The 21,642-nt window shown below is 51.2% G+C and overlaps 9 protein-coding genes across 9 annotated transcripts; 5 read left to right on the plus strand and 4 right to left on the minus strand.

Moving 5' to 3' along the window:
• Positions 1 to 116: 116 nt before the first annotated feature.
• AYL99_05501 (hypothetical protein) lies at positions 117 to 1,046 on the plus strand (the record flags this gene model as incomplete). The annotated part of the gene is made up of 1 exon (XM_018837013.1): positions 117 to 1,046. One exon carries the CDS (start codon positions 117 to 119, stop codon positions 1,044 to 1,046), a length of 930 nt encoding a protein of 309 aa, XP_018693866.1.
• A 159-nt stretch (positions 1,047 to 1,205) lies between these two features.
• On the minus strand, positions 1,206 to 2,413 carry AYL99_05502 (hypothetical protein; the record flags this gene model as incomplete). The annotated part of the gene is made up of 2 exons (XM_018837014.1): positions 1,206 to 2,296; positions 2,368 to 2,413. 2 exons carry the CDS (start codon positions 2,411 to 2,413, stop codon positions 1,206 to 1,208), a joined length of 1,137 nt encoding a protein of 378 aa, XP_018693867.1.
• A 352-nt stretch (positions 2,414 to 2,765) lies between these two features.
• Positions 2,766 to 3,741, minus strand: AYL99_05503 (hypothetical protein; the record flags this gene model as incomplete). Its single annotated transcript, XM_018837015.1, has 2 exons — positions 2,766 to 3,369; positions 3,428 to 3,741. The coding sequence occupies 2 exons, from the start codon at positions 3,739 to 3,741 to the stop codon at positions 2,766 to 2,768; spliced, it is 918 nt and encodes a 305-aa protein (XP_018693868.1).
• A 344-nt stretch (positions 3,742 to 4,085) lies between these two features.
• Positions 4,086 to 7,262, plus strand: AYL99_05504 (hypothetical protein; the record flags this gene model as incomplete). Its single annotated transcript, XM_018837016.1, has 1 exon — positions 4,086 to 7,262. One exon carries the CDS (start codon positions 4,086 to 4,088, stop codon positions 7,260 to 7,262), a length of 3,177 nt encoding a protein of 1,058 aa, XP_018693869.1.
• Positions 7,263 to 7,336: 74 nt separating this feature from the next.
• AYL99_05505 (hypothetical protein) lies at positions 7,337 to 8,909 on the minus strand (the record flags this gene model as incomplete). The annotated part of the gene is made up of 4 exons (XM_018837017.1): positions 7,337 to 7,339; positions 7,393 to 8,043; positions 8,108 to 8,670; positions 8,720 to 8,909. The coding sequence occupies 4 exons, from the start codon at positions 8,907 to 8,909 to the stop codon at positions 7,337 to 7,339; spliced, it is 1,407 nt and encodes a 468-aa protein (XP_018693870.1).
• A 997-nt stretch (positions 8,910 to 9,906) lies between these two features.
• AYL99_05506 (hypothetical protein) lies at positions 9,907 to 12,857 on the plus strand (the record flags this gene model as incomplete). The annotated part of the gene is made up of 6 exons (XM_018837018.1): positions 9,907 to 9,956; positions 10,027 to 10,208; positions 10,267 to 10,688; positions 10,741 to 11,197; positions 11,247 to 11,272; positions 11,328 to 12,857. The coding sequence occupies 6 exons, from the start codon at positions 9,907 to 9,909 to the stop codon at positions 12,855 to 12,857; spliced, it is 2,667 nt and encodes an 888-aa protein (XP_018693871.1).
• Positions 12,858 to 13,785: 928 nt separating this feature from the next.
• Positions 13,786 to 15,716, minus strand: AYL99_05507 (hypothetical protein; the record flags this gene model as incomplete). The annotated part of the gene is made up of 6 exons (XM_018837019.1): positions 13,786 to 13,973; positions 14,029 to 14,324; positions 14,381 to 14,654; positions 14,710 to 15,276; positions 15,330 to 15,545; positions 15,605 to 15,716. The coding sequence occupies 6 exons, from the start codon at positions 15,714 to 15,716 to the stop codon at positions 13,786 to 13,788; spliced, it is 1,653 nt and encodes a 550-aa protein (XP_018693872.1).
• A 645-nt stretch (positions 15,717 to 16,361) lies between these two features.
• On the plus strand, positions 16,362 to 20,098 carry AYL99_05508 (hypothetical protein; the record flags this gene model as incomplete). The annotated part of the gene is made up of 15 exons (XM_018837020.1): positions 16,362 to 16,401; positions 16,460 to 16,489; positions 16,550 to 16,710; positions 16,760 to 16,928; positions 16,982 to 17,179; positions 17,234 to 17,561; positions 17,617 to 17,831; positions 17,882 to 18,107; positions 18,157 to 18,394; positions 18,449 to 18,840; positions 18,902 to 19,010; positions 19,063 to 19,189; positions 19,236 to 19,504; positions 19,558 to 19,919; positions 19,975 to 20,098. The coding sequence occupies 15 exons, from the start codon at positions 16,362 to 16,364 to the stop codon at positions 20,096 to 20,098; spliced, it is 2,988 nt and encodes a 995-aa protein (XP_018693873.1).
• A 1,045-nt stretch (positions 20,099 to 21,143) lies between these two features.
• Positions 21,144 to 21,488, plus strand: AYL99_05509 (hypothetical protein; the record flags this gene model as incomplete). Its single annotated transcript, XM_018837021.1, has 1 exon — positions 21,144 to 21,488. The coding sequence occupies one exon, from the start codon at positions 21,144 to 21,146 to the stop codon at positions 21,486 to 21,488; it is 345 nt and encodes a 114-aa protein (XP_018693874.1).
• Between the last annotated feature and the right edge of the window lie 154 nt (positions 21,489 to 21,642).

Here is a 21,642-nt window from a genome sequence, read left to right on the forward strand (position 1 = left end):
ACTACTTTAATCGTGGCTCGCTGCTCGCAAATGCTCTCTTTAAGCGGCCACATCTCTCAGAGCTTCCAATGGTATATTATCGATAGTACCTGCAGTCCAACTCTCCAAGATTCAATATGGCTTCTCAAGAAATCTCTGCGGAGTTTCCTTTCACCAAACAACGGGTCTCCGTCCTTGACTCGATAATGGCATATGTAGACACGGGGGCTCCCACTCCCGCAGCGCCAACAATTGTCTTGGTCCACGGCAATCCGACATCGTCCTACATTTGGCGCAACATCATTCCGCATCTGTCGCCGATCTCGAGATGCATTGCTCCTGATCTCGTGGGATTTGGGGATTCGGGCAAAATGCCTTCCAACACTTACTATATCCGCGACCACGTCCGATACTTTGACGCGTTCATGGACAACATGTTCCACGAGGGCGCCAACAAGGACAAGAAGGAAAAAGTTTTTCTGGTACTGCACGACTGGGGCAGTGCTCTGGGCCTGCACTGGGCGAGCCGGCACGAAGAGCAAGTCGCCGGGCTGGTATTCATGGAGTTCATCCTGGAGGGGATGACGCTGGACGACTTCGGCGGCGCACGGCAGATCTTCCAGGACTTCCGCACCGAGGGGGTCGGCCGTCGGCTGATCGTCGAGGACAATGTTTTCATCGAGCTCGTCCTGGCGAAGGTCGGCGTCCACAGAGGTTTGAGCGAGGCCGAACTCACGCACTACCGGGCCCCCTTCCTCGACCCGGCCACGCGCGAATCCATCTATCGCTTCCCAAACGAGCTGCCCCTCGACGGGCACCCGGTGGACGTGGCTCAGCTCGTCCAGGCGTATTTCACCTGGTTGACAGGCACCGAAGTGCCGAAGCTGATGTTTTGGGCCGACCCCGGAGCGATCGTATCCGTGGACAAAGCCAAGGTGCTGGAGAGTCAGCTGAAGAACATCGTGAGCGTGGGAATTGGTCCGGGGAACCACTATCTCCAAGAAGACAATCCGCACCTGATTGGGAGGGAGACGAAAGTGTTTGTGGAGAGAGTCTGGACAGGATAGGTAGACCTAAAGATAACACGTTTCCTACGATATCTCATCGCATAGCCTGTTTCTAACCACTTCCTTCAAATACCACGAACCAGAAAGCTCAGGATGGCTAGTGTTCTGGCTCTTGGGCATCCTTCCTATGGGATCATTAAGCTTGCTTATCTCCTCGTCTCAATGACCGATTGTCTTTACCGGAGTCTGGAACTCCGAAACTGCGGCGTCAAACTGGCCCTGTTCAAAGAGCCGGAAGGCAAGTGTTTCGCCCGACCTGACAGCTTTGTAGTCAAGCAATTGCATGTGCTCGCGTCTCCAGGCAACTACTTTCTGCTGGTGAGAGATGGCGGCGTCAGTCTGTTGCTGGCAGTAGAGCATGAAGGCCAGGTCCTCGAGTGCGTCAATGCTCTCCTCATGCTCATCGCCATTCTGTTCTCGTCCCATCTCCCAGACTGCGCTCTGAGTTGCAACGGCTTCATCCGAGACACCATTCTCCCATAGTGCTGCGCCCAGCTTGCTCATTGTCACAAGCGTCGTGTGATGGTCCTCGCCATTCTCTGCCTTGCACTGCTCAAACATCTCACGGCGTAGGGAGAGAACATCCACGAGTCTACCGTCTTCGCGGAGGAGGAATGCCAGGATCTCGCTCGGTGATAGTTCATCGAGTTCATCCAAGTGGAAGGATTCCTGCTGCAGGTCCCTGATTTCTCTCTGATGTTTGATCGCCGCTTCTAAATCTCCACAGTGCGTCAATGTTGCGACCAATGTCGCCACTGCCAGTAGGGTCTGCGGGTGTTCCTTGCCCAGCACTCTCTGGCGAGCCGAGGCGACCACTTCCTGTACGGCCAAAGTCTTGTGCACGTTGTGCGGCTGATACCACGCTGATGAAGCGAGGTGCTCCAGAACCTTGCGAAACGCCCCAGTGTCTCGCCTTTTCTTCAGCACGTCGTCGTCGACTTCTATGCTTTCATCCATTTGATCCGCCATGGTCATGATCCTGGAAAGTGCGCTTCTGGCGGCCAGCGTGGCTGGATGATAGGGCCCCAGAATCATCTCGTGTCGTCGGACGACTTCGTGCTCCAGCTCTAAAGCTTCGTCGTGCTGCTCCAGCACCAGCAGCGTTGCGGCCAAGTTGTGCATGATGTTGGTGGCAAGTGGGTGGTCCGCACCAAAAGCCTGGCTGGTCTCTTCGAGTGCTCCTCGTTGCAGTATCTCCGCCTGTTCGAAGTCTCCGTTGTCGAAACTCTGGAGAGCCAAGGCATCGATAACTGCGGGTGTTGACTGTGAGATATGTACCAAAAGCTTCTGCTTTCGAGTACAAGGTGGGATGATTACTTACCGATCGACTCGCTCGCTTTACGGGAAACTGTTGCTGGCTCCGACATCTCAGGCGTCTCGGCAGGACTTTCTCGGCCAGATGAGACTTGATTTTTGAAAGGTCGAAGTAGTTCCTGTTAAGCCTTTGGCTTATGGGCGGAAATACTATAGATAAATCAAAGCCTGAGATTGATGCCTGCCCTTTCCAGTCAAATAGAAGATTGATCAATGCCTCCAAAGGACCCTCGAGGCGGCCTGACGCTCATGGGCTGAAACAAGCAACAAACTAATACTACAGCTGCGTCCAAACAGAACTTTCTTCTACACGAGTGTTGACAAGATCTGTCCCTTTTTACACCATTGCTCGCTGGTTTCAGTCAGACCCAGACGTTTCCATTTGTTAAAAAAGCTACACACTATCTAGGAGCTAGCCAATCCATCGAGTTGTTTCTCGATCTGACGTGTAGCCTGCTCGAACTCCTGCCAGGCGTCAGCATCTTCCCCCAAAGACTCACTTTCATGATTGTCCATCAAATTCTGCTTCTTTCTGATATTCAACTCTGCCTCCTCAGGACCACTTTTGACGGCCTGGGTCCGAAGAGGTAGCAACCGCAGCCTGTTCGGCGCCGCCGTCTTCCAGTCTTCATCCTTGATGATCCTGGCGTCGACCTGCTGCCACTGTGCCGCCCAGACTCTCTTCCCGAGAATTTGACCGCTGGCAGTCACCACGCTGTTGCTACTCAGCTGGGCGTGCACATTGACCTTGAGATCCAGGAGCTCTGCCAGGCCCGTGGGTTCCGGGATCTGAATGTCCACCTTGGTCGCGTTGGAGCTTTCTCTGGAGCGGACCGTGTAGTAGAATGCGTCGGTGATGAGATAGATCCCGGTAAGCATCCAGATCTTAGGTCGGAAATCCATTCTTCTCTTCAACGCGTCCCACCTGCTGAACACCGACAGATGTGAACGGAGCCATCGATTCGCTTTGGCATCTGGCAAGATGACCTCCATAAAGTAGTTTTCAGGACTTTGGGACGCCCGTTAGTGCTATTACCGGTGCCCACAAGATCTGATATATTACCCACCTGTTCAACTCGACCTTGCTGCCGTCCTTCCCAACAACCAAAGAATAACTCCTTCCCGCCCGAGAGTGGTCAAACTCCAGCAGGCTCTTCAGTCCCCCGCCAAGATTGCTGCTTTTCCCGCGTTCGTATGCCAGGTAACATGTTGGCCTCTGGTCTGCACTTGCCCTGAGAGGGGTTTCTTGCAAAATCTTTTCGGAACTGTGGACGTATGGTTCTCGCGTGCGCGGATTCGCATAGTCGAACGCTAGACTTCCCAGCTGCAACCACTGCGCGTCAACACCTTCGGTGTAGCAGAAGTAGGTGGTCTCTTCCATTGAGTGTGTATCGAGGGAGATTCAACAGCAGAGTTGGGTGAATCGCTCTCTGCCATGTCACTACAAAGTCATTTAGACCCGCCCTAACCCCCCATTCTGAGCTCGTATTGATATCCGGCTTTGGGGCAGGACAAGAGTCTGAATCTTCTTATCTTGCCAGGCAGCAACACAAGACTGGAATGCCAAGGGCTTGCGAGCTCAGCTACGCTACAGCTTGCATTTCAGCTCTCGCCGTCGATTCGTACCCAACGCGAAAAGAATGAAATGTTGGTGCCCGCAGAAGAGATGATCAAACTCCTAGCAGTGTGCCATCATCAGATTCCAGCGGATTATTTTCGCTTCTCATGGATTATACAGCGGTGTGTTCTTTCTTTGGAAGCTCCATCTTCCATGGTGAACTCTGGGGAAATTTCCGCGACGCACAACTACAACTTGACTTGCTGCTCCTTAGCATTGGGGATCAGCAAGATCATGCAAAGGCTGAAGCCTTCCTGCTACAAGCTATTACATTCCTATTACAAGGGAAGCACGCTGACTCGCAGGCGTGGCTTGACAAGATCGGCGAGATCCCTGGCATATCACCACGATGGTTCTTCAGAAAGTCGAGCTACCAAATACTGAACGTGGCGATGTCACGCTCCCCAGTAGTCACTTGGCCATTGCATCGCCTGAGCTCACCTGTCTTCGAAGTATGGGACTCTGCATCCTATCCGGCCAGCGCGGTGAAGCCCTTTATGGCTGCTTCTAAGAAGCTTCGTCAACACGCACTTCCCATAGACTTGTTCGAACAAGACTTGTTTTGCTTCGTGTTCGGAATTTCACATCTCGGGTTCCGGGCTCAAGAGTGCCAGTATTGGAAGGCAGGTGGGAGAGAAGCATGCGACGGCTTGGAGGAAATGGAAGATTTTATACTCATGTTGGAGGGTGAGCAATTCAGCTATGCAGTCTTGCGAAAGAGAGCCTTGGAACTTCAACTCTATATGACGGAATCGTCCCTCCAGAGGCTTTTAGTGGAAGCGAATAGAGCCTTGCCGTCGTTGAACAAGGATGTGTTTGCCCACAGGCTTAATGACGTGTGGAAATTATGCGAAGAAAGGGGCGATGATCTAGGTGTCGCAGGGTGTGCTATCATGACAGGCGATAACTTGGTATCTGGGCAACACACTTCGCCTGTGTTCTTGAATATGCAGGTTGGAGACAGGCTGGACGAGATCCATTTGCGCACCGCCGAAGCAGGGTACCTTACACCCTTGCTCGATATCCACTCTGCCCCTGTGAATGATCACGGCTGTGCCCCTCAGGGGACATTTGAGGAAATGATGGCTGAGAATGTACCGCAACACTCTTCGCTCACTGGAACTGATCCTGCAAAGATTGCGGAAATCGAGCGTATCCAAGCTGCCTGGAAGATATACGACAAAGCGGACTATATATATCAACAAAAAGCTAATTTGCGAGGCCTAGGTGCCGTGAAGCTCCGTCGAGCCTGCCTCTTATCGATGATGCTCTCTAGCGCTGGAGTTATGTGGGCGGATCATAGACATTTCTCGCAGCTCAAAAGCCGCATCGAAAAGCTCCTCATCGACGCAGGAGAGGTTTTCTCGGCGTGTGGCGACACAATTCACGAAAAGCTGGCCAAAGTCCACCTCTTCATCACCGAACAGTTATCGACAGGATCTGCCGAGAAGGCTCGTGAAACGGGAGCCACGGCTGAGGGTGACCGCGCGACAATGCTGCAGTGGTATTTCGTCTGCTTTACCCAGAGGTTGGGGGATTACTATCGCTACTTTTGCAGCTCCCAATATGGGATCCATTGTCATGAGATCGCCCGGCTTCTCTGCCTCCGATCTCCTACATTGAGATTTGTCTGGTTCCAGAGCGTCGACGCCATCACGGAATTTTCAATGGCATTCGGCTTCAGTCAGGTGGCAAAGGCATCGATTGCTTCGATGCTAGACGGTCTGCCGCCTTTGTTAGAAAGGCTGGAAGCCGCTGAGCGGATCAATGCCGATGATGTTGAAGTCGCCCTCTGCTGCAAGAACCTCCGTTGGTATATTGTTCAAAGACTGATGCGCAGAGTTCTTTCAGCCTACACACTTGTCGGTGACTTTACGGAAGAAGGCGAAAATGTCCTCAACAGACTGTCTGGCCAACTGAATGATTCGCCAGAACAGGACTTTGAGACAGTCGACTTAGACACTAAAGACTTGATAAGCATCTACCGGGAAAGACGAAGATGTTCACGCCTGCTGGAAGACGGTCATCAATCGTCTTTCAATGAAGTCGCACAGCAAATGGTCAATATTTACACCCAGCGGCCGTCGTTCGACGTTCTTGAGCAATGCTGCTCGTTCATGATTGAGATATCGGACAATTCAATACCAATGCGGCAGTTTACTGAGAGGTTTGTCCAATTGGATCTGCAGCAGCTCTCTTACTTCCACGACAAGCAAACATTCTGCAAGCTGAACGGAGCGTCTGACGAGCAAATGGAGGCTGGGAATTATGTGATGGAGATCTTTCTGCTGGAACGCGCCATGGGGATCTGTGTCTCCATGAAACGATGGAAGAATGCAAGTCAGATTATGGCCGGCCTTTTGAAAAAGCTTCCTGAATATGCTACATCGGTGTACTGTCCAACGAGCTCAATGCCGTGGCAGCGGCGCTTGTGGGCCGGCCTGATTGCAGAGCACGAAGGCCGATACCATGATGCCCTCAGACTATTCTTCCAGAGCTGGTATTTCGCTACCATCGGGAGCACTCAGGACATGGATATTGAGCAGAAACGGTTCCAGATGAGCTTTTCGGACTTTGCAAGGATATATACTTGTATCGCTCGCCTTTGCATCTACATTCGAACGCAGCGATTCAGTCTACCCGCGCTCGAAAGCGCGCTCGACAGGGATCCAAACGACAGTTACCTTCTTCTGAGTGCGACATCGAAGAAGCATATTCCGCCAGAGAGGGCAGATGAAACAGCCATAGAGTGGCTCGAGCTAGGTAGAGCCAGAAACACGATGACGTTACTGAATTTGTGGAAGAGCGACCAGCCAGACTCCGATCTCAGCCAGTGGCTCGAGCTCAGCCGGAAAATGACTCTTTGGACTGAGCTTCAGAGCTGTGGTACGATGCGGACTCAAGCAGAGGAGGAAGAGTTTCTGCAGCTCGACCGAGAAGCCGACCAGATACAGAATTTTCTCATTGACAATCTCGGCGTCGTGCGTAATGAGATGGGAGAGGCGTCTCATCGGCACAAATTTGCAACACTGTGCTCATCGCTTCCAAACGCGCGAAAGCGCGAGGCTCGTCGATGCTTCAGGTCAATAGCAGGATGGTCTGAGACTCCCGCAGGACCGTGCTCCAAGAGACGTGTAACTCTCCCGCATCACGTCGCCGCCACACTTCTTTCGCAACCATCTCCGCCGCCTCTGCGTTCTGGAAACCCGCCCAAGCAGCGTGCCTCATACAAAGTATGGCACGGCGGCGCAGGCTGTCTCCAAGTGCTTCGCAAGCAGCGATGAAACTAGGCCACACGGTGACCCCCAACCGCACACCTGGAAAGAAGCACTGCTTGCTTTCGTGGTGCATTTCCAGGTTACTGAGAATACTCTCGACATAGTGCTGCAGTATTATGGGATTGGTCCCGCGCACGAACCTGAAGAAATAGACCATCAACGCATGGTGCATCGCGGTCGCAATATTGGACTTCATGGTCTGTGCAAGATCCGGGATGTCGTTGGTAGAGCTGCTGCAGTTCAATAAGTCAAAAGGATTGTCGCTATTCTCGGCGGGCTTTCGCGGCGTCTCCCAACGGCAAATATCTCTTTCCAAGCCTGCGGCAGCATCGACCAAGTTCGCAGGCATGTGAGGCTGAGCGGTGCCATGATGCTGTGGCGGGTCGATCTGGGCGACCAGATTGTTGGTTCTTGCGATCAGCCTCAATATGGATGCAGGCATGCCATAGAAATCATTGAATGAATCTTCCTCCGGTCCACTCAGCCCCAGATCTGACCAGGTCTCGTAGTTTGACGCCAGACTTGACGAATAGGGAAAACTGTCCTCGGGGATCTTCTTCACCAGCTCGACTTCGTTGGCAAGCATGGGCTTTTTGCCAAGAGTTACGAGATACTGGTCCCTCGTCTGGACAAAAGTGGTCTTCTCAATGACCCTGATGTAAGCGAATATTCGGTGCAGTTGCAGAGCTTTCTGTGAAAACGCCGCCTTCTTTCGGCCAATCTTGTTGACAATCTCTTCGCATTGCAGAATGAAAAGGCGTGAGTCCCAAGGATCCCCACTCACTATCTTCAAACCTGTTAGCCTCAGATGTGCTTTTTGCTTAAAAGAGGTTGATGGATGGCAGACATACTCCGGTACAAATCAGGTTCATGGCACTCACGAAGACCTCCTTGTATTTGATGTGTTCTGGTTTCTCGGTTGACATTGCTTGCAGACATTTTCGAAAAGCTGTTCGGGCTATTTCTCTGAATTTGAGGCCCTGGGAATTCCAGTATTGTAAGTTAGAGGCCTGGTCGTCAGTCGGCAGGACCTGGATGTCGGTTCCACTACCAGCCGAGATAGGCTTATAGAGAGTCGCAAGGTGGTAGCAGGTCAAGGAAAGAAGACTGTACAGGAGCGAGACTCTAGCGAAGCTGGATTGTCCCAGGACATCCAATTCTCCGTACGCGGTCATGGCATAGGGAACATGAATCTTTTTCCAGGGAGCTTCAGTGTGCGGTAACCCGGAAAGAGAGGCAATAACATGATTCATATAGTGAGATAACAGAAACCGGACGTTTGAAGGCACATATGGCGATCCACTGGACAGTGACGATGCGGAAGGATGTCCGAATGAAGCAATCCTCGTGAATCTGGGTTGAGTGAGCTGAATATCATCTGCGAAGGAAGCGCTGGTGCTCGGTAGATTTGCACCTAAAAGGCGTTTAGAAAGGTGCTTTCAGCAATTCGATGTGATCCTTACTTTCGAACAATGGAGCATAGGCGGGATTTGTAAAAGAATAATTATAAGTTTCTCCAGCAGGGGCTTCGGCGAACAGTGTATGAGATCCGATGCTGCTGTCTGGTATCGACAACGACCAGTCGAGGCCATCCAGACACGCTGCCGAGTCGCGATCGCCGTCTAGTGACGCTGTAGGCCCAGGATACTGCATGGTCATTTGCCTTTGATCTAGAGGGTTGACATTCTCAGTGTTGTGCACGAGCTGTAAGACGGAAAAGGGTCCTTGCGATATTTGCCACCCTTTCCCAAGCGGTAAGTTCTTAGACTCTTTGACTTGTTCATCGAGCTGCTCAAGAACCTGTTCGAGGTGTTGTGGCTTTCGTGTGGAAGAGAGATGCCGGACCAGGTCGTCGGAGAACTGAGACCTTGATTGAGCTGAAGCAATCCTAAGTGTCCAGCTCGACGAAAGGCGTTCTTGATTGTACATACCATTAAATAATTCTGTCCGAGTACGACGACTCTCTGTTCTCTCTACCGCAGGGTTTCCTGGTGAAGTCGCGTCAGGCTGTTCTGGATCCCAGGCGGGCAACCATTGCAGCTGGACTTGATAACCCCGACATTGTAGATTCAATCTCGTGCAGCTGTTACAGCTTGGACGATTCAAATCACATTTCACCTTGCGAGAGCGACATGTCAAACATCCTGTGAAGGTACGGGTCCTCGCCTTCGGCGCTGGACGGCACACTTGGGCCATGAGGCTTGGGGCATTTCCTGGGGAATTTACGAGAAAGGAAGAGTGCAGACGTTCGAGAAATAACAAAATGGAAGGCATCGGCGACGGGAGGTCCTTCATCTACGTCTAATTGGTGGCTGCTTATCGTCGAGTCTCCAGGTGGGTTCGCCACTAAAGTTCGGTAAAGCTTCGCTCTCTCGATCCTTGGATAGCGCCTTCCGTATTATACTTTTTGGGATGTCGAAAGGACTCGCCACCTTAGTTGATCTGACTCCTTGTTATTACATACTGTCCAGATCACATCGCGACTCCACAGTGCTGGAGTCTAAGATGGCTTTAATGGGGCATCCTTGGCTGATGGGGACCTATTCTAGACTCGGTGATGAAAGAAGGTTTCATAACGGACACAAGTCGTTCCGCTGCTCTACCTCGCCGTGCTTTGTGATAGCTCTCCTCGCTCCAGGCACAAGGCACGATGTTGTACGATCAGGACGCAAGCAAGCCGCTCAACCTCCTATCGACAGGGTATGTGAATGCTACCACTATTGTACTCGATCACCTGGACCTACCGGCCCATTCTGATACAAATCTGCAGTGTAAAGCCTCTCAACTATAACCTCAAAATCTTCAATATAGAATTTGGGGGAGAATGGACTTATGAAGGTCGGGTTATAATCGATGCAGAAGCCATTACTCCTGCAGATCGACTTGTTATCAACGCCTACCAGATCGAGATACCTCGCTCTGAAGTGTCATTTGACCTCAATGGATCCGCTTGTACGCTGCAGCATCATACCCCAGGTTTTGTCACCGCACAATTACTGAAACTGTTTAGTGACATACTCGGCTACGTCGATAGTCTTCAATGACGATGATCAGCAAGCGTACATATCATTTCGTGACGCTATCCCAAAAGGATTCTTTCAATTGAGTATACCATTCAAGGGGAGAGTATCCCATTCAATGACCGGCTTTTGCCGTGCTAGATATGAGCTACAATCCGACTCCAGCACGGCAGTCCAGGTCGGAAAGTATCACTGGCAGTTAACGACCGACTTTGAGCCTTGCGATGCAAGAAAGGCCTTTCCTTGCTTTGATGAGCCTCATATGAAAGCAACCTTTGAGCTTGAATTGGAGATCCCATCATCGTTGACGGCACTAAGCAACATGCCAGAGAAGGCAGTGCATCTACTTGATGGATCTCCGAATGGTTTGAAGGCTGTGCGCTTTGAGAAGACCCCCATCATGAGCACATACGTAAGTGAAATTGGCATATCGTCATTAATACCGCAAACTGAAATCTTATCAGCTGCTATGCTGGGCTATAGGTGACTTCGAGTACATAGAAGCATTCACCAAAAAAGAGCATGCGGGCAGGAGAATACCCGTTAGAATCTACACTACTAAAGGTCTCACACGATATGCCGACTTTGCATTACAAGACGCTTGCGACACGCTCGATTTCTTCAGTCAGAGTTTTGGAGTCGACTACCCCCTGCCCAAATGCGATCATCTCGTGGTCCACGAGTTTATTTCGGGGGCCATGGAGAATTGGGGCTTGATCACTTACAAGCCAACCAAGATTCTGTTTGATCCGTCTACTTCAGACAATCGGCTCATGTCCAAAGCTTCCTATGTCATTGCACACGAGTTGGCTCATCAATGGTTCGGCAATCTGGTCACCATGAGCGGCTGGAATGAACTCTGGTTGAATGAAGGCTTCGCAACGTGGGCAGGGTACCTTGCGGTAGACCATCTCCATCCTGGTAAGACAAGGGCTCAGGTTTTGATTCTGAGCTAATCAATGGTCTATAGATTGGAATATCTGGGGTCAATTTGTGGTAAGTTTGAGGGCCACACGGATAATTCACCCATCTGTTTCTGACAATGTCACAGGGCGAAGCTTTAGAAGAAGCATTTGCGCTGGATTCCCTGAGATCCACCCATCCCATAGAGTCACAAATTGAAAGCGACTCCCACGTTCATCAAATGTTCGACAGCATCACCTACTGCAAGGGCAGCGCCGTCATCCGTATGTTGGCCGGCCATATTGGTCAGGACAACTTCTTGAAAGGCATTGCCGCTTACTTGAAAAGCCGCTCATACCAGAACGCTACCTCGAATGACCTCTGGCAAGCCCTGTCTGCAGCATCTGGTGTGGACGTGGCATCAGTTATGGATTCGTGGATCCATGAAGCCGGGTTCCCCATTGTCACTGCTGCGCCAACTTCCGATGGACTTTGCTTGAGTCAAAAACCATTTCTCGGGCAGGACGCTCAGCGAAAAGATATTTGTTGGCAAATCCCTCTGGGACTGGGCAAGGATTCTTTGGCAGCCGCGGATGATATCCTTGCTGCGGATGCAGGCAGTGTCAAGCTGCTCCCTTGCCTTCCGAAGCTGAACAAAGATCACGCTGGCTTTTATCGGACTGAATACCCTCATGGCTACCTTACGACGCTTACTCGTTCATCCTCAGGGATGTCCTCAGCTGACAAAGTTGGCATCATTACGGATATGGCATCGTTGGTTGTTGCTGGGTTGAGAACAACAGGAGAACTGTTGTCTTTGATGGGGGAGTTCCGACAAGAGAAAGACTGCTTCGTCTGGTCACAGATTAGGAAGACTGCCGCAGCAGTTATTTCATCCGTTTCCAGCCAGCCGGAAGTTGTCACAGGCCTCAAGGCTTACATCCGGCAACTTATGAGATCAATTAAGTCTCAGATCAGCTGGACCGGCTCTGCTGACAGCTACGTCAAAGGCGAGCTGGAGAGAAATTTGATACAGCTAGCCGCACTGGCTGACGATGAAGAGGTCCTTGGCGAAATCCAGCAACGATTCTCTCGATGGAGTAATGGAGAGAAGGACTTGATCAACCGCAACCTTCAGGCTCCTATCTTCGGTGTCTCGGTTTCTAGAGGCGAGGAAGAGGAATACCATGCTATCAAAGCCGAATATCTCAGAAACCAAACCATTGATGGACGCGAGATCTGCATCGCTGCTATGGGAAGAACGAAGATTCCAGCCATGGCACGAGATTTCCTGGACTTCACATTCTTGACCGAAGACCATATCACACTACAAAACGTCCACTTCGTGGGGATGGCCTTGGGAAATGGTCCCTGTGCCGAAGTGCTGTGGGAATACGTAAAAGAAAACTGGAATGCGGTTTACGAAAGGCTCCGAATCAACAGCGTGGTTTTTGAATGGTTTGTCGACAATGCCCTCAGCAGCCTCGATAGCCTGGAGGTGGAAAGCGAGATTTCTCAGTTCTTTGCAGCGAAAGGCCTTCTAGAGATGAAGCATCCCATTGATATCGTGAGGGACAGCATAAGGAGGAATGCAGCATACAAGGCTCGGGCAGGGGCAGAAGTGTCGCAATGGCTGAAGGAGAATGGGTTCCTGAGACCAGAGACCTTCAAGTTATAGATGTGGTTTTCGAACCAGGGTCTTATCGTCTACCAACAGCCACCCGTTGGACAACAATGTCAGAAGCTCTTATCTTGGCCTTTTCCATTACCAGAGTAGTACCGCCTATGTGCAACGGGTCAGAGGCCTCGCGGCTCCAGGCTGACAAACCTATATCATACGTTTCATAGGTGCTCAAGAACGAAGAGCTGGACGATTGTTATCGTGAATTAATGACATGATCAGAAGAATGTCGGATATGGGCGTATTTTGGGTGGCAATCCGAAACAAAACAGCAAGATAAGTACGTGGATTGTAAAGTGACATGCTGTCCCTCGCCGACGCATTCCAGAATCGAGCCGTCGTGACTGCGGAGCTGTGAGGGATATGGTCTCGCCATTCTAGGCCCACACATACTGCTCGCTCTACACATCGCACTAATGAATTCCAATTGGATCAGATAAAGACCCCTGTACGGGCTCATACTTCTTGATAGATATTAACGCTTATCTGCGGATCCCCTGATATACTTATCATCCTTACCTGAGTTCAGCAAGCGTGGAAAGAGTCTTGATTTAACTATAGTCCATGTCGCAATGGTCTCCTGATTATGAGCTTAATCTCTCCTCATGCACTAGAAACGATGCTGCATCTGCCAGGGTAATGCTCTGCATAAATGCTCAATAACATGTCAGGTTACTCGGTGTAGAGATTCAGGGTTCTTAGCTGTGTCAGGTGGCTTCGCTGTTGAATAATGGAAGACTGTGCAGGGTGGCCCCAAGACCGGGTCGATAGCTTACCACAATTGCAAGTATTGGGCCAGAACGAAATTAAATACTAGGATTTATAGAGTCCGAAGTGATGAAAAATGCATGTAGCGGTTGGCTTCTTTGATATATCTGTATTATAATATCCACATACCAGCTCCTCTCCCGCGGTTCTAACATCCTCAGGCATCAAATGCTGATTTCTCAGGTGCACCCTTAGTCTCTGAAACAAGCACAGTCTCAACATTCTTTGCGCTGGAGTCAGAGCCGGGGTTCTCCTCCTCTTCGCCATCAATCAACGACTCGAGGAGGGTAGTGGTAGGATACTGGTACGGGAAAATCCAATGTAGTACATAAGAGAGGACAGAAGCTGTGCAATTACCAATCAGTGAGAGGTCTGGTGTTGCAAATCTGGCTGAACTTACCAATGACGAATCCCAGGACGAATGAGAGGGAGAAGATTCGAGTGGCACCAGTGCCAACAGTGAGCTTCGGATTGACAGCGTGTACGAATCCCGGCATGCTAGGCACGACAGCGCACGTCCAGGCCACACAAGTGCGCCAGTTGATGCCGTACTTGTACCAGTAAAGGGACTTCTTCGACCCCTCGTACAAGTCGGGGATGTGGAAGAGACGCCTTTGGATGATCCAATAGTGCACGCAGAGCAAGCCGATCATGGGCCCCAGGAAAACCGCGTAGGCTGAAAGGACGGATAAAAAGCTAGAGCGCCCATCGTTAGTCAATCCAGCACAGCAGATCACGAATGAGTCACTCACGTCGAGCCTGAGGCCAGTTGCTTCCATGGAACCGGGGCAACGCTGAGGACTGCAAGGATGTAAGCTCCGCGACGGAGGTTGATGTATTTGGGGAAAACGCTGGCAACGTCGAGGCCACCAGCGAGAACGTTTCCGACGACATTAATCGACAGCTGCGAAATGATGAAAACGACGCCGAGGAAAAACGCCGCAGCGCGACCTCGAGAACCGTGTTGATCTTGGATTGCCACAAACAACGCAGATGGATCCCAGAGAGGCTGCCCGCCGCCGTATTCTGTAAGACTCATTAGACTCCCCCTGCGTGGAAAGGCGACTTTATATGCACTCACGGTTTTGTGTGGCCGCAGTGACCACAACACCCACGATGGCCATGATAGAGCTCGTGAACATGAATGAAAACGCTTGCGTGTAGGTGACATGACTAGGTCGCTTCGCAAACCGGGTGAAGTCGTTCTGGTTCAAGATGCCTGACGCAATGCTTCCGATGACCGACATGACACCTCCGCTCATCTGCCAACCCAGCTCGGTCGAGGAGATCGTGGTCTTCGAATTGAAGACACTTCCGTAACCATGGCTAGTTCCCACAGCCCATCCAAGTAGGATGAACAGTGTGACCGCAACCACCAGAGACCCAACGTGGAAGTAGGGACGCAGCTGTCCCGGTCGGAACCAAATGAAGAAGCAGCACAGAACGTTGAACAGGAAGTATCCCAGGAACTGCGCGGAGGTAATTCCCTCGGACGCCGGGATCTTGTTAGGGATGCGCTCATCGAGGTCCATCCAGATCGAGCGCAGGCAGACATAGATCATCTTGCCCCCAATCACCGCTTGGACGCCATACCAGGTGATTGATGTCAGGATGCGGTTGAGGATAGGGAAGTATGCTCCCCACATACCTGCGCGGCACGGGTTAAATTCAAGTCGTTCATGAGAGAGGACAAACACTTACCCCAGACGCTTCTCGAAACGATGGGAAACCCCAGGTGGCTTGCAGCACCCGAGACCGAGTTGACAACAGCAAAAAAGCTTGCAAGGCCGTTTCCAACCAAGATGACAATGATGGCTTGCCAATAAGTCAAGCCTGTCGCGATCAAAGAAGAGCCAGTTTGATAGGTGCTTATGTTCAGGTTGACAAGGAACCACAGTTCCACGAACTGGAGGGGACCTGTGCATGAGAAGTCAGCAGGCGAATTGTATGCAACTGCAGTATACGGGTTTCCATACCCCAGGTCTGTCGCTCGGGAGGAACTGGGCGGATGTCTTCATTGCTCCAACGATTGCCCTGCTCTCTCTCGGGGAGCTCAATTAGGCGCAATGCTCGTTTAACGGCGGACATATTGGGGGTCCAGAACTTGGAACGTGTGATGGGTCAAGTGCTGGTACTTCTTGATGAGAGCCCACCAGACCGTGTGGTTTCCCTATATACCTCTTCCTTTGTCCCGGGAATGGCTGATAACGGCAGCAAGGGTCCAGGAGCTCCCCAGTCTCCAACACTTCACGGGTTATCAGAGAAGTCGAGACTCGCTCTTGTCGAGGTTCATGGGCTTGGGAAGGCCTGGCCGATCGCGGGATGGATATCCCCGTCATCGCCTTGTGGATTCCTGTGGTGTCCGTTGGGGCACGGAGGAAGACCGAAACTCCAATTGCGATAAGTCGCCGGAGTAGGAAGCCCTCGCCGACGAAGATCCACAATTCTCTGGTCCAGAATTCCAGCAACGGCTTCTGTGAGGCTCGACGCACGGTAGACCATGGAACCCTTGCCCTGCACATTGTGGAAACTGTCTGTTATCTGCTCCACAGTACGGGGTGACATTGTCAGAGCCGGCCAAGTGGTTGATTGGAGTCGTTGTCGATCTCCAAAAAACTGCCATAACATATCTTCACGAATAGTATGTTGAAGCATTGACCAACTTACCAAAGGTCTTGTTGAGTGCATTTTAAAGACAGCAGCCTGTGTGACGAGTATCCAACCAACGCAACAATGACAATCCAAAAAGTGTACAGGATCGGTGTCGATGTTGGTAAGGCTCATTCTCGACCAATCAGATCGCCTCCAGGACGAGTGTTGACTATGAATAGGCGGGACAAATACAGACTGTGTCATTATCCGTGAGTCAATAGCTGCTAGTTCACCATTAAGATGAAATGCCCTGACAAAAGGGCTTCCAGACCCCGGCGAGGCGCATTTACCGGATCGTGGCATCCGCAGCGCATTCAAGACTCCGACCACAGCAAATGTAACCATCGGTATAACAAAGGCTATTGAGGGCGCCATATCAAAATGCGGCATCCCCTTGGAGGCTGTGGCAGCAGTCATGATCGGGACAACGGTGAGACGGAGAGGCAGATCAGACATCCCGGAAAGGCTAACATAGCCAGCACTTCATTAACGCTGTTGTACAAGCGGACGACCGGAATCTCAGAAAGGTTGCCGTCCTCAGAGTCTGTGGACCCTACACGAAGGAGAATCCTCCTTTTATGGACTTTCCACCAATTTTAAGCCGCATTATGAACGGACATGTCGGTTATTTAGACGGCGGCCTCGAATGTGAGTCTTGCGGCGATGGAATAGAGGAAGGGAAAATTGCTCATTACAGCCAGTTGATACGCGAGAAATTATGCCTCTCGACGAGGCCCAAGTGCGGAACGAGTGTCAGGCAGTGAAAGAAAAAGGTCTTACTGACATTGCTGTGATTGGCGTCTTCTCACCTCTGGACATTTCTGGTAAACAGGAAGCTAGAGTCAAGCAAATCATCCACGAGGAGATGCCGGAAGCAGACGTTGTCTTGTCTAGAGACAGTGAGTCTTCATATTTCGGTTTCTCCGTCGTGACTCTACTGACATCTCGAGTAGTCGGTCAGCTGGGCTACCTCGAAAGAGAGAACGCTACGATTCTCAACACGTCAATTTTGAAGTTTGCCCGGAAGACAATCCGCGGGTTTAAATTGGCCATCCGGACATTGGGCCTTTCATGTCCGCTCTTCCTGACGCAGAACGATGGCACCATCATCGATGCTGACGCCGCTGAGAAATGCCCTATCAAAACATTCTCTAGTGGTCCGACGAATTCCATGTCTGGTGCCGCTTATCTGGCTGGCCTTGACACCGAGGAAAAGAAAATCCGGAATGCTCAAGTTATCGTGGCGGATATCGGAGGCACCACAACCGACGTTTGCGCATTGTGAGTCTCAATCTATCTTTCATTCCTAGGCCGCGTCTTAATGCTTCGACAACAGGCTACCATCGGGCTTTCCCCGGCAAGCCGGCACATGGGTAGAGATTGGCGGTGTTCGAAGCGCCTTCTCGATGCCTGAAGTACTGTCCGTGGCTCTTGGAGGAGGCACCAAAGTTGAAGAGCGTGATGGGAAAGTCCATGTTGGACCGGAGTCTGTTGGCCATAAACTCATCACCGAAGGCCTTGTCTTTGGTGGCAACACTTTGACTACAACAGGTATGCTCTTGACCGTTCGGAAGGATCGATATGCTAACTGGAGCTCTCAGATATTGTTGTTGCGAGTGGCCATGCAGACGTTGGGGACTCTACTAAGGTCAAGGACGTGCCCAAGGATATCGTCACAAAAGCTCGCCACCGCGTGAAAAGGATACTTGAGAACGCAGTAGATGCTATGAAGTTGAGTGCGGACGATGCTGTTGTGATCCTTGTCGGCGGCGGCAGCATTGTGCATATGGACGATTTAGCAGGAGTTGGACAGATCATTCGTCCTCCGTATGAACTCTGGGAAAAGGACCCAATTACACTTCACTGACGTTGTTAGGTTTCATGACTGCGCGAATGCAGTTGGAGCAGCGATCGCAAAGATCTCCGGCCAGGTCGACGTTGTCAAAGTTCTGGAAGGTGTCGATGAGGATAAAGTGGTCGAAGAAGTTTGCACACAAGCGAAGAATATTGCCATCGTCTCGGGTGCGGACCCAGAATCTGTCACGATTGTTGCAATTGAGAATATGCCACTACAATACGTACAAATGCGTGCTTCTCGGATCGTCGTCAGAGCCGTAAGTTAACAGCTCTTACATTTGCATCCATGAGACTGACAACCTGGTGACTAGGCCGGGACATTGAACCAAAAAGCACTCTTACACTATATTCCTACTGACAACTCTGAAGACCTGGTGGCCCTCGAAGAAGTTCTCGAGGAGAGGGTCTCCAGCAAGACGAACGCCGAAAAAGATCCGAAGGACTTCCTAGTAAGTCCTTCAGCACAGGTCGACATTCGCCAATACAGACCCGAGGTCGACAAGAATGGCACATGGTGGGTGTCTGAGATAGACTGCGAATTCTTGGCCACCGGCTGCAGCACCGTGGCGTGCGGCGGCGGAGGCCCTGGTTATATGTGCTATATGGCCGCAAGGGCAGCCATCAAAGCTGGCGAACGCTTGCCCGTAGTTGATATCGAGACCCTGCCGGACGACGGATATGTTCTCGGTAGCATATCATATGGGTATGTTTCGTCACCTTTCCTCAAAATCTCAAACGCTCGCACGATCTAACACCCGCTATAGTGCCCCAACAGTTACACTTGAGCGTATCCCCAGCGGCACGGAATCCGTCGACGCCACCGATGCCCTGCTGAGTTGTTTCCCAGGGATCAAGATGAGTGCTCAAATCGCGGTATGATGAAATAGCTTGCGATGACGAATACCCTGACTGACCGCATTTGCAGCTCGAGATCGGAGGGATGAATGGTATTCGTCCACTTCTTGTCGCGAACAGTTATGGCGGCATCCCCACCATAGACGGTGATCATATGGGAAGAGCCTACCCGAGAATCGGAATGGATACTCCTGCCCGTTAGTACTCAGCGGCGATGTTCGGGCAATTGCTGATCAAAGATAGTATTTGGCTTTCCGCTTGCGCCTTGCACACAGAGTGACGGCATGGGGAATGTCGTGACCGTCCACAAGGCAGCGTCAACAGAGAAGCTCGAGAAGATTCATCGCAAGGCTGGCCAAGAACTTGGTCTGTTCTCGCAGTTGGTCAACCCTCCGATGTCGATCAAAGACACGAAGATCATGGCCACACTGGGCACCACTTCGCTGGCATGGTACATTGGCCGAGCTGTCTATCTCGCTAAGCAGGAGAAGACCGATATTATGAAAGCCATTGTAGGACATACTTCTCCTTGCATCTGCAATCCACAAAGCTAACAATTTACCAGGTGGAAGCAAATCCCTCGGGGCGTGTCTTATACACCGGCAAGATCGTGTCGGTTAATCGATACATTTCCGCCGGCGGCTACACGGAAGGCACAGTCCGTCTGAAGCCCATTAGCACAGATGAAATGGAGTACGGAGACACGGCCTCAACAGAGACACGCGACATGGTGCTCCCTTTCCAAAATGAGTATCTGTACGCAGAACTCGTCGAGCCAGATGCGCCAAAGGGTACCAAGGGGGAAATTCTGTGCACAGTTCCGGACTTGATATCCCTCATCGGATCAGACGGATATGCACTGGGAACGCAGGATCTGAGATATGGTGTTAGGGTTAGTGTGGTAGCATTCGTTGCTCACCCGCATTGGTAAGTTACATGCATGGATCTTGACCTGAAACTGTGAACGCTAACACCGTCTCAGGTATACGCCAAAGGGGATCGAGGTCGGCGGTCCTAGGGCATTTGGCTTCGACATGGACTTCAAACCACTCGGTACACCATACTACGAGCCCAAGCGGGTGACCAAGGAGTTTCGGCCCGCGTGATAAAACATAAAGGCTACTAGTAAGCGTTAATCGTCGACCAACAGCACCGAGTAAGAGCGCCATTCGACAGTGACCTGGCAAGGTTGCTCGAGCATGGAAATGTGTAGGTGACCAATGACTGCTACTTTTTGAGAGAACTTTCTAGATGAAATGGACTGCGTCCAGAGAAAGCACACTTTTATATACCCACAGGTGGTGCAGACAAACTCTTGGAGAACTCTAGATAGACCTTATTGAGCTTGTATTCCTATAAACCGTCAAATTTCTGGGTTCTACGACCGAAGCTTTTGCAAAGTTCTATAATATAACTTTCCGGCGCATCGCAAAGAGCCCACTTAAGAAAGGGACGTGTGGCACGGTATGGCCAACTGCTATGCCAGGTGGAAGGAACTGTGAGCTTTCCCCGGCTGATATGGACAAGTGATCTTTGAGTTACATGCCAACTCAACCGAGTTGCATGAGAATGCTAACGGTCCGCTTCAAGCTCTCTTGCGCAACGAACTTCCCCTTGAGCCAATGCACTTAACAGGGGAAAATTCATCCACAGGCTGCCGAAATTTCATACCGGACGACAATCATCAGAGATGTCGGTTGTCGGATTGTAGGGACCCGGAACCCAGACGCATCGCACCTGTCATTGTTCTGGAAAAGGGATCCTACACGGGTGTTTGGGCGGAGCCCGAATAGGCGTTTGTCGTAGCCAAGGACAGCGAATATTTCTAGACAAACGGTAGCGTAATCTTCCGAAGCCCGAAATCAATTGGCCCATTTCAGTTCTCCTACATTTCGGCCAAGTAAGACATTAGCAAGCATACAGAGAGCAATTCGTCCGTGTGGTTGATCTCGTGGAGGCTCAGGACATAACATGCTCCGTCCAGGCAGCAGCCAAACTTGCGCCCTCCTATAATTGAGTGAGAGACATTTGATTGAGAGGATAATGTAAGTCGAGACTCAGGAGTCCTTTCAAATAGTATCCTTTCAAGTCCGTACCCGGGAGTGAGGTTCCTCCCGTACGTAACGGTAAGTAATTATGTCCTTGACAGCAATGATCAACAGCGTTTTTAACGGCCGAGATATCCTCTCGGCGACGACGGTGGTCGTATCCAGCGCGATGATATCGAGGGTGGGAGGACGCACTCCTGATGGAGCCACCGTGGTCGATGAGGCAGGATGTACGCTGTTGCCTGGATTCATTGACTCCCATATCCGCGCTGGAATTCCGCAACTAGGGCTCGCTCTTGGTTTTGGCGTGATGACAGAGTTAGAGATGATGGGGTTTTGGACAACCGAGCAGCGGAGTGTGGTCTCGGAACGGGACGACCTTGCTGATCTGCGGGCCGCCAACCACGGTTTGACCACCACCCACCAGATGAGCCTCTCAACCATTTAACCAAAACCCTCGACCTATTGTTGCCTTAATCAGATCATTCGAAGACCTCCGGGAGCGAAACGTTGCTTGTGAGTGCTACTAAGCGGGTGGGGCGATTACTTTTGTGGAGGCAACGTGTCAGGGAAGGAATGGAACATATCAAAATCATGGTTGG

The sequence above is a fragment of the Fonsecaea erecta genome (assembly GCF_001651985.1).
Source record: "Fonsecaea erecta strain CBS 125763 chromosome Unknown Scaff4, whole genome shotgun sequence".
NCBI lineage: Eukaryota > Fungi > Ascomycota > Eurotiomycetes > Chaetothyriales > Herpotrichiellaceae > Fonsecaea > Fonsecaea erecta.